Below are 15685 nucleotides of genomic sequence, written 5' to 3'. Positions count from 1 at the left end.
CTCGTTTTGATGAATCAATGGGGAGATATACCATGTTCATATTATGTGCTATTGATTATTGGGTCCTGTTGTTGTTGTGAATGGGCGTATTTTGGCTGTTTTCGCGTGTGATCAGAGGAGAGTTTTCTGCAATTTTTGCCCAAGCGAGCCTATCTCGCCTAGGCGAGAGATGCAGGGTCTCATGTCTGGGTATTGGTTCGCCTTTCTCGCCTAGGCGACCTAGTATCGGTGTTGAGCGAATTGTCTCTCGCTCAGGCGAGAGGCGCTCGCCTAAGCGAGATCGCGACGTGAATTGAGGGTTCTGAGCACGACTTCTCGTCTAGGAGAGGGTTTGTGGGTTTTGAGCGAACCAGGATCTCGCCCAAGCGAGATGGCCTCGCCTAAGCGAGACATCGCGATCATGTGTGAGGCTTTGTTTGCATTTGTAGCTCAAGCGAGTTGGAGATGGGTGTTTGGGCAAGAGATGATCTCGCATAGGCGAGATAACATGGTGTGGTCACTGTTTTAAGCTCGCTCAAGCGAGTTGGATTAGCCTAGGCGAGGCTGAGAGCTTAGTTTGGGCGAGAGGTCCCTAGCTTAAGCAAGTTTATGCGAGTTATTATGTTCTATGTGCTTGTGTGTGATGGTTTGGCTGTTTTATCTTAAGGATAGGTTGTATATGCATGTGGTGTGGTGTTTGGGCTTGAAGGACTAAGTCCAATAGGGGTCCGGGATGTGCTTGGTGGATGGACACATGATGGGCATGGAACTGGTGACGTTCCCGTCGGCTACTAATGGGCGAGGAGTCCTTAGTATGGTGATTGCATGCGTGCCAGGGTCCAAGTATGAGACTTGGATGTTTTACTACAGACGAGGAGTCTGTAGGGCAGGACTATGAGCGGGATAGACTCGTAGGGTTGGACCACGAATGAGTTAGTTTCGTGGGAGCATAGGGAAGTCCCAAGACCTAGTTCATGCATATGACTCATGAAGGACTATGAGGTCATGGTTGGGTGATTTGGAAATTATGAATTTATTTATTTTATTTTGGGTTGGGAAACATATTTATATTCATATTTTGTTTATATATGTTGTGCATAGCTCACCCTTTCTGTGTGTGTGTGGCGATGATCGGATAACTTGTTATCCGGGAGCAGATGATGTGACTGGTGGGCCAGGAGATGCTTAGACTCGGAGCGAGGGCTAGCATGGGATATTTTGTAGATACATATGTTATATGTTTATTATTTTATCTTTGAGAATATTATGTAAACCTGGCAGGAGCCATTGACTTTTATTTCAGTTTTATGAATTATGGACTCCTGGTTTTATGGCTTTATATATGAAAGTTTTAAATTTCCCGTGTTTTGGGAAATAGCTCATATTAAATGTGACACTTATTGTATTTCGAATTTTATTTATTAAATATCAGTAATATTCCTTAGGGATGTTACATATTGCTCACATAGTTCAAGGGGTACAAGATGTGAAGGACTTGAAGAATAATCTATTGTCTATTGGGCAATTAGATGACCTCGAGTGTAAGAACCACATTGAAGGTGGAATCTTAAAGTTGCTGAGAGAGAATCTAGTACTGATGAAAGCAGATAAAATCATAATGAATTTGTATGTGCTTATGGGAGATATGTTGCAAAAAGTTAATGTAACAGTTGCATTAACATGTCAAGAAGAAGTAGTGATGACGTGGCATCATAGACTTAGTCATATGTCAGAGTAAGGTTTGCAAATCCTTGTAGAATGTAATCTCTTAACCGAGCTCAAAGAGGTTGATTTACCTTTTTATGAGCACTATGTAATAAGCAAGCGACATAGATTGAAGTTTGCTAGAGTGGTTGTTATAACACAAATTTAACTTGGTTCATTTTGATGTGTGGGAATCACCAGAGTTATCCCTAAGAGGGGCCAAGTATTTTTATTTTGATTGATGATCATTTTGTGCCAAATGCATGTCACGTGCATGTGAGCGAAGGTCAATGGTTGCATGATGAATGCTATTTGATCATTGTTAAAACAACGTTGGCATTGTTTGAGATATTTTTGGCCATACATGAGGTGACAACGTTTGGGATGTGATTGGAATGGAGAAGAAAACTCCACACATCTTGGAATAAGAGGAAAGTAAGAATATTTGAAACACTAACAAAGTGAAGCACAAAGAATGAAAGTCGAACTCGTGCAAGAGAAAAGAGATGAAGGAAACTCGTTCAACGAATTAAAATTTCCAAAATTAATTATTTTATCTATTATTATTAACAAATGTGCGTCCTTATAACCACTTTATAATAATTTGTAGTGCACTTTTACTTGTATCAATATGATTAATTTTTTATTTTCATTTTTAAATTTTATAATTATTTTTTAAATTTAATTAAGTATTTATAATAAAAAATACTACTTATAATTTAATAAGAAAAATTATTTATATATATATATATATATTCATAATAATAATATTTTTATTCTAATAATTATAACTAGTGAAAATATAAGATCTATCACGTTTATATGTACACATCTTTTAAATATCTATGATATATTATATTGTGAATTAATAATTTTAGTAATTTTATGAAAATATGAAATTTAAAGAAATTTAAGTAATTTTTTAAATATGAAAGGTACACACTACAAATAAAAGCAAAAAAAATCATATAATGAATGAAGAATAAAGGAAAAAATAACTACCGATCAATGAAAAAAAATAACTGTCGAAACAGTTTTATAAAACAATACATCAAAATAACTATTAATATTTAAAAATAATAACTATGTTATAAAATATAAAATAAAAATAATGATTGTTTAAAGAAAATCTGATTACATATGTGTTTAAGGTTAACTATGTTTTTTTTTTTAACTATAATAAGATTTTGATTTTAGTTCCTATTTCAAAGTTTCATTTCATTAAGTTCATATCCTTATAATATTGAACGACCATAACGATTTTTATGACATGACAAATAATGTGTACATCCACCATTTATTTTTTGACGCGTGCTCTCTTTAAAATTATACTTGTAAATTAATTTTCTTTTACCATCTTATTTTCTTTATTTTTGTTTTTTTTTTCCTTTTCCCTCTTCTCCAATCATCTTCTTCTCCCTTCTAACCTCCAATCTTCATCTTCATTTCTCTCTCCACCATCTCCATCTTTTTCCTCCCTCACCTTCACCTAGTCATCATCTTCTTCCTTCCTTTATATTCAATCAATAGAGTTAATCTATGATTCATTGTTTTCCATTTTCATCTTCTCCATCGAGTCTTCTCTTTTTCCCCTTCTTTATCACACTGATCCTCTCATACCCATCCAACTTTTTTTTCCAATAACTCATTCAACTCTCTCTCTAGAATGCAAATCCTTCAAAATACATAACAAAATTCTGGGACTAATTTTATTTTTTGGAAGGATGACAATGTTTCTACTGTATGTACAAAAGAATATATAAAATAGATAAACAACCAATAATATAGATATTAATTATGTTTTATTTTTAATACAATAAAAAAAACTTAATATCTGTATGTTTAATAAAAAATAATATTAATATATAATTAATTTTTAAAGAGTTATAGAGAATATTAAATTTATAAACAAAAGGTAAAAGGTAATTTTTTTTCTAAATTAATTATATATTAACATTATTGCTTTTAACAAATAAATATGACAACAATTATTAAATATCAAACGCATATTCAATTCTTCAAAATTAATCAAACTAAAATTTTGTATTAAAATTATATTTTTTTTAATATATATAAATAATGAACCTACTGTTTACCTAAAAAATTACTTCAACAAGCTTATTAAAAAACTAATGAAAATAGAGCATGAAGATATTAAGAAAAAGTTAAAACACACTTATTCATTTTCAATTTTAATAATTATGAATTTATTTTTAAAAAAATTATTTAGTTTAAGATCTCCAAAAGAACATATTTAATAATTTAAAGTTTCTAAAACTGTTGTTTTGTTTTCTCTGTAGAAATAAAAGAAAGAGTTATTATTTCAATGTGAATGAGTCAAAATTTAAACAACACATTGATAAGATAGGTGACGCACCATTGAATAGGTGTTTGTGCAGGTTAATACCTAGAGTTGACATTTTCAATATTTTTACATGCGTATTCTGACTTTTTTTTGAAATTGGAGAAAAGAAGAAAATTGATGATGGAGATGGTGGAGCGGGAAAGAGGATGAAGGTGAGAATGGAAAAGAAGGTGCTTGGAGGAGAGAAGAAAATTTATGCACGTGTATATGTGATGTGTTGAAATTGATGAAGGGAAGGAGAAGAGAAGATTGAGTGGGTGAAGGTAGAAGAACGGAAGAATGTAGATGGTGGAAAGAGAAAAAAAAAGATGAAGATGAAAGGTTATAAGGGAGAAGGTTGCCAGAGAAGAGAAAAAAGAAAAAAAATAAAAGAAAAAAACAATAGGTTTAATTAATCGTAAGGTATCCAGTTTAGTACTAGAGTGTCAAATTGGTACTCGCTTTTAAAAAAATGTCAATTGCATCCCAACTTTAGAAAATTGCTTCAATTAGATCCCTTTCAGACAAAGTTGACTAACGCCGTTAGTCAACGTGCCACGTGTCAATTTGTGGTTTTTTTGATTTTTAAAAAAAAAATTTAATTTTTTTTTAATTTTTTAATTTTTTTTTTTAAATTTTTTTTAAAAAAAATTAAAAATGCCACGTGTCAAGTCCCTGTGTGTGACACGTGGCATTGTCAGTGCCACGTGGCATTGTAATGCCACGTGTCAGTGTCACTATCAGATGCCATTGTGATGATTTCGATTTAGTCCCCATTTATGTTTTTTCGTTTCAATTTAGTACCTACTTATGTGTATTTGATTCAATTTTGACCTAATAATTTTTAATAATTAAAATATTTTTTAATAAAATTAAAAGTAATTAAGTATAAAAGTTTAAAAAAAATTAAGTATTTGATATTTATATTAAAATTTAGTGGTAAAAGTCATTTTAGTACTTATAAATAGCATAACATTCATACAAATAATAAATTTGATCTGAAATTGAGAGAAACATTATAAATATTAGTACTTAATTTTGTAAAAATATTTATACTTAATTATTTTTAATCTTATAAAAAATGGATTACAAAAATATTTTAATTATTAAAAAAAAAATTGGGACAAAATTGAATCAGATACACATACTTAGGTACTAAATTGAAACAAAAAGACATATGTGGGGACCAAATCGAAATCAACACAATGACATCTAATAGTGACACTGACACGTGGCATTACAATGCCACGTGGCACTGACAATGCCACGTGTCACACACAGGGACTTGACACGTGGCATTTTTATTTTTTTTTAAAAAAAATTTAAAAAAAAATTTAAAATTAAAAAAAAAATTAAATTTTTTTTTTAAAAAAAATCAAAAAAACCACAGATTGACACGTGGCACGTTGACTAACGACGTTAGTCAACTCTGTCTGAAAGGGACCTAATTGAAGCAATTTTCAAAAGTTGGGATGCAATTGACACTTTTTTAAAAGCGGGTACCAATTTGATACTCTAGTACCAAACTGGGTACCTTACGATTAATTAAACCAAAACAATAGTAAAAAAATCTAAAAAAAATGTAATTTAAAAAAAAAAATAGGTGTCAAAAATGAATGGTGGACGTGACGCAGTATTTACCATGTCATAGCAATTGTTAACACCGTTTAATATTGAGGACCAAACCAAATCCACATTTTACTATTAAGGACCAAACCAAATTCATATATTTTATAAAGACATGAATGTAATAAGATCAAACTTTGAAAGATAAACTAAATTCAAAATTGTGTTATATAGTTTAAGAAAAAAAAAATTAACCCATGTACTTATATATTGTATATAGGTTAAAATATTTTCTTGTTCCATGTTTTTGTTGAAATATCTTAAACAAGTCTTAAAATTTTTTTTAGTTTCAATTAGTCCATATTTTTTAAAATGTGTAACAAGGCCCATTCCATTAATATAGTGTTAACGGTGGTAAGGATGTTCCACGTGTTAGCTCCACATTTTTTTGAATTTTTTTTATTTTTTTTAAATTTTTTATTTTTTTTTAATTTTAATTTTTTTTGAAAATTATTTATGCCACGTGTCACGTCAGTATTGTACCACATGTCAAGTCAGTAAAGTGACACATGTCAAATTATTGTCTGAATCTCAATTTGTTTTATATATTTGTTATTTTTATTACATTTCAGTCCATTTTTTTAAATTTTTTAAATATATTTATTTTAACTTTTTACAAAATTGTTTTAATATTTTATATTTAAATTTATAAATTTTTTATTTTTAAACCAACTCTAACATTTGTATATAAATTATTTAAAATAATTTTGTAACAAGTTAAAATAAATATTTTAAAATTTTAAAACAAAATATAAAAAACTTAATATTATTAAAATGTTTAATAAAAATATCATTATAAAATTTATATAAGTTAAATTTGATCATAATTTGGAAAGGATGAAATTAAAAATTAAAAAAAAAATAGACTGAAATATAATTAAAATAACAAATATATGGACCAAATTGAAATTTCAAACAATGACTTGACATGTGTCACCTTACTGACTTGACACGTGGCACAATATTAATGTGACATGTGACATGAATAATTTTCAAAAAGAAATTAAAAAAATTAAAAAATTTTTAAAAAAATTTAAAAAATTCAAAAAAATGTTAAGCAGACACGTGACATATCGTTAACACCGTACTAACGGAATGAGCATAATTATTACATATTTTTAAAAATATAAACTTAATTGAGATTAAAAAAAATCTTAGAACTTATTTGAGATTTTTTAACAAATACATGAATCAAAGGAATATTTTAACGTTGTATATATAACAAACCTTTTTTTATATTCGTAATTATAAGAGAAAAATAGTCGAACACTGATGTCTTTACACTTGTACTATTAAAAGAAACCAAAAACTGCAAAGATGCCTTGTATCAGTGATTGACTAGAAATTACGAGAGGAATCCAACGTGCGGAGCAAGGCAATTAAATTAAAAACAGAAAAACAAAATATAAATATAAAATTAAAAAGCCAAGTTTCGTAGTGTTCTTTAGCTCAGCCCTCTTTCCGTTTGCCGGCAAAAACAAAACCCTATTCGAATTCTGCATTAATTTATCGAAGATTTTATCATAATGGTAACTTCTTCATCGTTTTTCTTCAAATTTCGTTCTTTTTATTTCAATTTCCCACAGGGAACCATCCTCAACCTCTAAAAAAATTTCGCTTATTCAATTTTGGATTCAGAAGAGCTTATTTTTCTACAGATATGATCATGCTTTTTCTTTTTATGTTCTCCTTGTTACTTGATTTGAAGCCCCTCTTTCCCCTTTATCTCTTTGCCCACCTTTTTATATCTTAGCTATCGGTTTGCCCAATTTCTTACACAACGTTGATAAGTTGTTTATTTTATTGGATATTTTTGTGGTCTTCAAATTTTGTTTGGGGCTTTGGAATTGGATGGGGTTGGGGGATAGGATCTTATTGTTGATGTTCTTAAAACAGACCCTGGATTATTATCCTTGTTTTGTGTACAGGTTTGTATCCTTGTTGTGTAGATTAGCATAGTTTGGACATTTTATTTTCTGGCTATACTGTGATCAGCAGAGATTAGGGCATAGAGGGTTATTTTTTTATTTTTTTTTCTTTTTTGAAGTTTGTTGAGTTTTGTATTGCTTTTGGGTTGTGAATCTGAAAATGAATTTTTTGAACAGACTACACCATTGGTGGCTGGGCTTGCTGTGGCAGCTGCGGCTTATGCAGGTAGATATGGTATCGTGGCTTGGCAGGCATTCAAGGCTAGACCACCTAGGATGCGTAGATTTTATGAAGGTGGTTTTCAGGCCACCATGAGTAGGAGGGAAGCAGCTCTTATACTGGGTGTTAGGTAACTTCCGTTTCTGTTTGAAGATTCTAATGTGTTGATTGACAATGGTTTTAACGGTGTATGACCTTTTCCTTTTGGGGCTTGTTTGCTCGGTTGAGAAACTGTTTATGGTATTACTTGACTTGGGATAATGATATTTCTTGGGATGTCTTTACAATCCTGTACTTATGTATACCCAACATGTAATAAAGGTTAAGTCTCTTCATGGTAAAATCATGTGACACAGGTCCTGTCCTAATCAGTGTTCGAGTTTTGGTTGATATCTCAAAGTATGTTATAAACATCAATAGAAGATCCCAGACAACAGTCCCACCATCTTATTATGTCAAATATTGGCTATGCTTGCATCTTCAAGCATGTGCGTAGAGTGTAGTTTTTGATTAATTTGTTATGGACTCTAGGCAATTCATATAACTTATTATGTGATTAGTTAGAATATTAGAAATATATATAAAGTGTTGAAGATCCTAGGTGGACTAGAGATAAAATAATTTATAGTATATATGTGGGACAAACCACACCAAACAAAGTTAGATTTAAACTCACTTCTTAATATTGCATCAAAGTCTATTATGGTGATTTTTGTTGAATCTATTGTGTTCGTGCTATTGGACCGTTGTTGAGTCACCCATGCATCTGTAGTGCCACACACGAGATGTCCATGGCTATGGGTGAGGAGGGTGTTGGGGATTCTATGTTGGCTAAAGATAAGTATAATTTCCATATAGAAGTGCAAGCACACGTAACTTTACAAGTTGGTTTTAGAATGATGAGTTAGGCTTAAACTCACTTTTTAATGGGCTTTGATACCAACATGATCTCTATTTGTAATAACTGAAATCTTTACAAAATTGAAATAAACATATTCTGAAATAAATAGGAAGACTCCGGTTATATAATTTCCTAATATGGAGAATATTTTTTATGCTAATAATGTGCTATTTACCACATAAAGCAACTAACCAACAACTGCTCATAAGTCTAGTATTCAGGCTGTATTTCTGTTCACTATGGACACGAGATTGCAGGATAAATCCTCCTTTTTCTTATGTGCAATTTGAGTATTGTAGATGGCTGAGAGATAAGGCACAGTATTGTGTAGATTGATATATGCATTGTAATGTAGTTATTTGGGTTAAAAAGATCTTCAAAATTGCATGTCCATTGTCTGATTTGAAGGTGGTCAGGAGTGCAGTATTGTGTCATTGTAATCACAAACACATCCACCAGATTGCTTTTCTGCACATCCTATTGAAGTAAAATGCAGTCATTCTGGTTTTTGTTCATATATGAAGTTATTGAAACCACTAATTTAGAAATCTTAACGATTTTTGCCACTTTTCACATTTGAAATATTTATGGCCTTTGACCTTCTGTACAATACCAAGGTTACCTCTGTTTAGATAGTAAAACATAAATTGTGACCTCTATTTTCTTTCAGCCACTAACCCCACTGCTTAGTGGTATTATTAGTGGTCATCTGCCATATTTTTATATAACCATTGCTTTCCTGCAAGGGTACAACTCGGTTTTTCCCTTTCATCGTAATGTTATTCATGTTTGCATTTCTCTTTTCCCTTTTCAAATCTAAATTGTGTTCCTCCTTCACACGTCTTCTTACTCCTTTAATTTGCCTCTATTGTTTTCCAAGTTTCAACAAGGTCTTCTATTCATGTTTCTGATATGATATGCTCTGTTTTTTATTTTCTATTAATTCTACTATTTTTCTCTTTACGTCATTCCTATGTTCCCATTACTCTTGAGAGCCATGGGATCATCCATCATAGTTAGAACAGTATTGCTCCTCTTTCTATTGACTTGTTAATGAAGTCTCAGATTGACAATCACTGTGTTTAGATTACAACTATCTGTTGTTAATTGTGAATATATCTTCTTATTTTGGTGCAATAATGTGTATGTTATAATCATTGATTTTAAGAAACAAGGCATATCAAGTTCTGTATCCAATTGAAAAGAAAGAAAAAGGAATATATTTCTCCAGTTGAAAGTTTAGAGTTGGCTTCCTTTTTGTTTTCCTCTTTGCCCTGATGTTAAATATGTGTAGACTGTATGAATTGTGTCTGACTTTAATTATCTTTGTGTATTTTATAGAATTTCATTAGTTAATATCGAATTTGTGTTCGTAGTCTTGACGACTTTTTTGGCAGACATAGTTCTTCTTTTGCTGATTTTCAATCGTCATATTTATGTTTCAGAGAGCACACTCCAACAGATAAGATTAAAGAAGCGCATAGGAGGGTGATGGTTGCAAACCATCCAGATGCAGGTGGCAGTCATTATCTTGCATCCAAAATTAATGAAGCAAAAGATATGTTACTTGGAAAGACCAAGGGTGGTGGCTCAGCATTTTGAACCCCTATGAAGCCTTTCTTTCCATTATTTTAACACTCTACGCCATTCTCACTTGATTTCAGTTACAATTTTTTTGGCCATCGTCCAATTACTTAGTGCATCACCAATTCTATAGGGAGAAAACTGAAAACTAAACATGGTTTACGCATATATCTAACATGATTTGTGCTGTTGAAGTGAAGATTGCTGTCATTAAAAGTGATTTTTAGTTCCTCATTCTGCTACCAGTTATCTTTCTTTACCATTTCATGCGTGATGTTTGGCACAATATAATCGATTCTGTTAATTACAGAATGTTTGGGGATCAGATGTTTCAGACTTGTGTTTTAAGTTTGCAGATTTTTGAACATCATAGTAAATGAATGTTGTATTCAGGATAACAAATTTTAGTTTCATAGTTCAGCTTTTCTAATACATTATGGTCTTTCAAGTGAAAAGAAATATATTAGAATTACAATTAAAATTATGACAAAGTCTAAATATAAATTTTATGAGGCATATCGGGAGATGTGTTATTGAAAAACTAAAACGTATTATTGAGAGTTAATGGTTAAATACTGCTTAAAATAGTAATGATCATATTTGCATTTATTGTCATTATTTTTCACGGTAACAATTTTTTATTTTAGCATTCATGCACGGCAATAGGAAACCTATCAAATGTAAGGGTAGGTCTAGCGATGAGTGTTGAATTAGTTCACATAAACGTAAAATTTAGGTACAAAATACATCGTTGTCATAGTACTAACTGCACAGAAAATATACCAAATGAGAATACACCTCACAATTCTTGTTTTTATAAATTTTTAATTTATATATTTAATTCAATATTATATTAGCGTTAGAAATTTTCAATTTAAGGACTACACAAATAGAACAAAAGTCACATAAAAATGGAAGAGATACCCAGATTACAATTATTGGTTATAATATTGTAATTGTATTGAAAACAACCTCGAATAGTTTTATCACAAGGAAAGTTGATATTAAAAAAAAAATGTCAATTGCTAAAGTTTGAAACGATATTCAAATTTTAATTAAAGAATGAACGAAAAATCTGAAAAGAAGTCACACATTTAACTGTTGTCATTAATAATGAGTTCACAACGCATGCTAGCACTACCCGCATATAATTAGTTGACAACGACATGTTTAACTAAAACAGGAACTTTTAAGACGAATGGTTCTCCCTTAAGGACCCAAGTCCCGATAGAAGTCCTCCATTTCTTGGCCAACTAAAAGGAAGTAAGAAATAGATGAAGATGAATTTGCTAGAAAAGGTGGGAATATAGATCATTAATTTAGTGGCTTCACCTTCTTTGAAAATATAAATAAAAACTTGGAATAATTATGTAAGTTTTTCAAAAATGATTACAAGTGGAACCGTCCAGAACCAATTAGACAAATTCTACGATTCAATTTGCTTAAAGGAAGGAGAAACATTGTGTGACATTCTAAGGTGTCCTATGTCTCCAAAAGCTCTCATGGTTCAAAATTCCGAGCATTTATAACGAACATTTTGTTCTTTCTAGCTCCACAGAGAAGTGGAGCTGCCTGTGGTATTTACATACAACCTAAGACATGCATATCAGCAGTTACTGGAAAAAGTTAAGAAGGTATTTGTAAAACCGCTTCTTCCTTAGCTTCCTCGAATGCAGTTTCCTGTTGTCGTTGAACTGGACCCTGAGGAGTTCCAAAGAGAGTGGAGAAAATCTGCCTGTGGCACTGATCACAGAAATAGAAATAGGAGAAGTGAGCTTCGTTTGGAAGTTTATGGATAACAGCTTCTGGCAAAACCCGTTCTATGTATTCCATCATCGATGGTGGGACCAACCTATCATCCAGTCCCTGTTCAGTATTCAAAAGGGAAACCAAAGTTATAAGTGATTACAATATCAAACTGATAAACACAAAAAATAAAATTAACTTCTTTAAAAACTAAAATTTTGAGTGTGCATTACAAAAATTCTGATTACTTTCTTTAAAGAACAATGTGTTAGAAGTTCAAACCTGCCATATGTGTGTAAGGCCAAGAAATCCTGCTAATTCACAGTCCACCTGACTGTACATGGATTTCAACCAAAGAAGTAAGCCTCTTGCTTGACACTTTTTTTGCACATGAAGTTCTTTAAGGTCAAAACCCCAATTTGATACCTGCAGAACAACTTCTTCTATAAATGGGCGTATATTTCCCTGACGAACCGACTCCTCCACATCTCTCTGCCAAAATTCCTCAAATTCTGGTTCTTCAATCACAAGTTTATCCTGCACATGTGAGATCGATTATATTCCCAATCAATTTATTGGTCGTTGAACAATTAACTAAGCCAGTTCATACTGATGAACAATGAAACGTTTGAGTAATTATGCTTGCTTGTTACATAGTTAAAATTATGATAATTACTTATGACTCACTCACCTTCTTTCCCTTTGAGAAAGATAGCAACTTATCAATCTCGTCATGCTCTTCAGGCAAGAAGCTTTTTCTATAGAAAAAAGGGAGAAGTTTTGGAAATCTACGAGCCAAAGAATACATCATTTTCCTCCTTGGCAGCCACTTCTCCCAAGTTCTTTTTGTTTCCTCCTTAGTCATGTGTGGGTCGAATGGATTAACCATAGGAGCCAACATTGCTGCACCTGCAATTCGGACACTATAACAAGTTAGATCAGGTTCTGCAACAAGCCCCTTTCCTTTGTTTGAACTTTTTACGAGCAACTTATAGGTATCTAGAAGATAAAAAGCTTAAAAAGATGTAAAACCTGCAATTCTTTCAGGAACATATCTGAGGAAAGCCCAAGCATGAATGCATCCAGTGGAGTGGCACAGTAACCAGAACTTATCAGTAACATTGACGGCATTGACCAGATGCAGAACATCCATGGCTGATGAGTTGAGATTTCTGTTGGGATGAGGATCACTCTCCCCAAAACCAGGAAGATCATATGTGATGAAGCGGATGCCATACTCTTCAAGCAACGATGATTTCACTCCAGGTAAACCTTCCATTGCCAAAAAGTAGAATAAGATTAGTTGCTCCACACCCAAAAAACTTTTCTGATACCTAAAATTTCAACTCATTTTACCTGCTAGTCTTGACGAAAGAAACGAATGCGGGGCAACAATTGAAAATCTAGCTGTTTCAGAGGAAACACCTTGCTCATCATAAGCCATGAATCTACCATCAGGAAGTTGCACACGACTAGCACTACGAGGATGTTTCCGCACCTTCATCATAGGTGCTACTGCCTCGCGACTGGGATCTACACTTATAGCTGCAAAACTAGAAAAATTCAGTAAATCTTCAACAACCTAATACCAACAGGAATAACTCATTTGTAAGCAATACCCAAATTTGCTCCAAAATCTCAGACATACATCACTTACCTCAATCAACAGGTATGGAATGAAGGTCAAAGAAATAGATAAAAAAAAATAAAATCAATGCATCACAAAGAAATATGTGGTAACAATAACGAATACATTTAAACCTTGGTGGATAAACCTTAGTTATAGAAAAGAAAACAAAAGGATAAAGTAAGACCCATAAATTTCTCCATTAACACTATAACTAAAGACAAATATCCAACTATAATAAACACTTAACCTATGAGTCTCTCATAGGCTTTTTCTTTTAAGATTGAGATAAATATAAATTGGTTTGAACTAATGAAAAAACTTTTACCAAAAACCAAAAAAAAAAACAACTATAAATTAAGATTAACTTATAATAGACAGTTAAAATATTAAAAATTTTACAGAAAATTTCACGTAAGTTAATTTTAATTTATGAAAAACTGAGTTTATCCTACTTTGTTATTACCTTAATCTAACAGAGTCCAGTATGGCACATACCACGATTGGGCGAAAGAAAAAGCAAAAGAGATTGTGCGAGAGAGGAAGAGTGGTAGCGTACCCGCCAGAGCGAGAATGAAAACGAAGAACACGACGGACCAAGCGTGAACGGGATCGCGATCTTCGGGGAGAAACTCGTTGAGAAACCTCAACCGCTTCGAAACCTTGGAAAAAGGACCACCGAACTTCCTCACGACATAGGAATCCTCGTTCATCAGGTTCTGCCGCAGAATGTCCCTAAACCCTCTCCCGAGCTCCAAAAGTATCTCGCACCACGCCATCACGAACCCCAAGGCCTGCTCCTTCAAGCTCTCCCCGGACTCCACCCACTCGCTCTGAGGCGCGTAGACGGACTTCCTCACCTCAAACGACGGGGCAGAGGCGGCGTTCGGATCTCCGCCGTAGTGCACGCCGGAATCCTCTATGAGACTGGCGAGCTCCTCCGTCCACGTGTCCCTGCCTCTCATTTCCGCCATTTCGCTAACCGCTTCCTCACTCTCTCCAAATTCTCGAATCACTAAAGCGAGTACTCACTTACTCGCGTGACGGTGGGTGATGATGCACACCCACGACACACCCACACTCTCCCAACTGCACAAAGCGTGATCCAGAAGCAAAACTAAACCTTTTCATTAACCATTATTGATTAAATAATAAATTAAACAACCACTGTTAAGAATAAACCGACCAGTATTCAAAACGGGTTAAAAAATTCAAAAGGGGTTAGACGAATATTAGCGAAAAAAAAAGGTAAAAAGAGGAATATTAGAATTTCTCACTTTCTCCACCTTTGAAAGGTTGTTGAGGCTCGCATTTAGCAGATGAGTCGTATTCGTTAAGTTACTGTTCCACTATTTGAGCAACGATTATTCAAAGATCATATAAAGTTCGACTTTACTAAATTATTTTAGTTCTTATGCCTAGAAAATTCTTCATATTATTAAATTGTTCAATTAGATTGAAGTTGACGACGAAGATGTGGCCACGTCAGACACGACAGCTAGCACGTGAAACCAACGGCTCACGCATTATTGTTAGGTCGAGTGTGTGTCTGCTCTGGCGGTTGGGTGGAAATCACTTGTATTTTACGAACATGCGCCGTTTTGCTCCATTACTCTATTATTGGGGTTGTGTACAATAAATTTACAGCAATAATGATCATTTGTTTTTTGCTTAATACCCTTTTCAATATCATGATATACTTTTAATTTTGTCCAAAATTTTAGATGTTTTAATTTGATCTTTTTAATAGGTAAATGTATTCTCTTTAGATAAATTAATGTCCGCGATTTACCGCATGTTTCTTTTATGAATAGTAAAATAGGAAATAACCGGTGAACAAATATAGATAGATATGAAATAAACAATGTTTCAATAAATTATAAACTTCAATTTTTTTTTTCATAAACATATTAACCTTAGGTCAAGAGGCAATTAGACGGTAAGTCAAAAATTTTGTTTGTAATTTGACTTATTACATGTTATTAAGTAAATTAATTGAGTTAATTCAAACTTTCAACTTATTTAT

The 15685-nt window shown here is 32.6% G+C and overlaps 2 protein-coding genes across 5 annotated transcripts; one reads left to right on the top strand and one right to left on the bottom strand.

Moving 5' to 3' along the window:
* The first annotated feature begins 6991 nt into the window (after nt 1-6991).
* On the top strand, nt 6992-10520 carry LOC114190179 (Chaperone DnaJ-domain superfamily protein). The gene is made up of 3 exons (XM_028078974.2): nt 6992-7182; nt 7759-7931; nt 10148-10520. Exons 1-3 carry the CDS (start codon nt 7180-7182, stop codon nt 10302-10304), a joined length of 333 nt encoding a protein of 110 aa, XP_027934775.1. The 5' UTR covers nt 6992-7179; the 3' UTR covers nt 10305-10520.
* Nucleotides 10521-11619: 1099 nt separating this feature from the next.
* LOC114191985 (uncharacterized) lies at nt 11620-15059 on the bottom strand. 4 transcript variants are annotated; one of them, XM_028081474.2, is made up of 7 exons: nt 14937-15059; nt 14219-14748; nt 13389-13577; nt 13065-13304; nt 12724-12941; nt 12315-12569; nt 11620-12152 (listed from the first exon to the last, which is right to left on the bottom strand). In XM_028081474.2, exons 2-7 carry the CDS (start codon nt 14631-14633, stop codon nt 11913-11915), a joined length of 1557 nt encoding a protein of 518 aa, XP_027937275.1. In that variant the 5' UTR covers nt 14634-14748; nt 14937-15059; the 3' UTR covers nt 11620-11912. The 4 variants fall into 4 exon arrangements, with proteins under 4 accessions (XP_027937275.1, XP_027937279.1, XP_027937278.1 ...); XM_028081478.2 differs by having other exon boundaries at nt 14946-15045; XM_028081477.2 differs by having other exon boundaries at nt 14219-14776; nt 14937-15038.
* Between the last annotated feature and the right edge of the window lie 626 nt (nt 15060-15685).

This window comes from Vigna unguiculata, chromosome 7 (genome assembly GCF_037176805.1).
Source record: "Vigna unguiculata cultivar grain cowpea cultivar isolate G323 ecotype 2 chromosome 7, ASM3717680v1, whole genome shotgun sequence".
NCBI lineage: Eukaryota > Viridiplantae > Streptophyta > Magnoliopsida > Fabales > Fabaceae > Vigna > Vigna unguiculata.
Note: the sequence above shows the minus strand (reverse complement) of the source record. Positions and strands in the feature narration are given on the sequence as shown.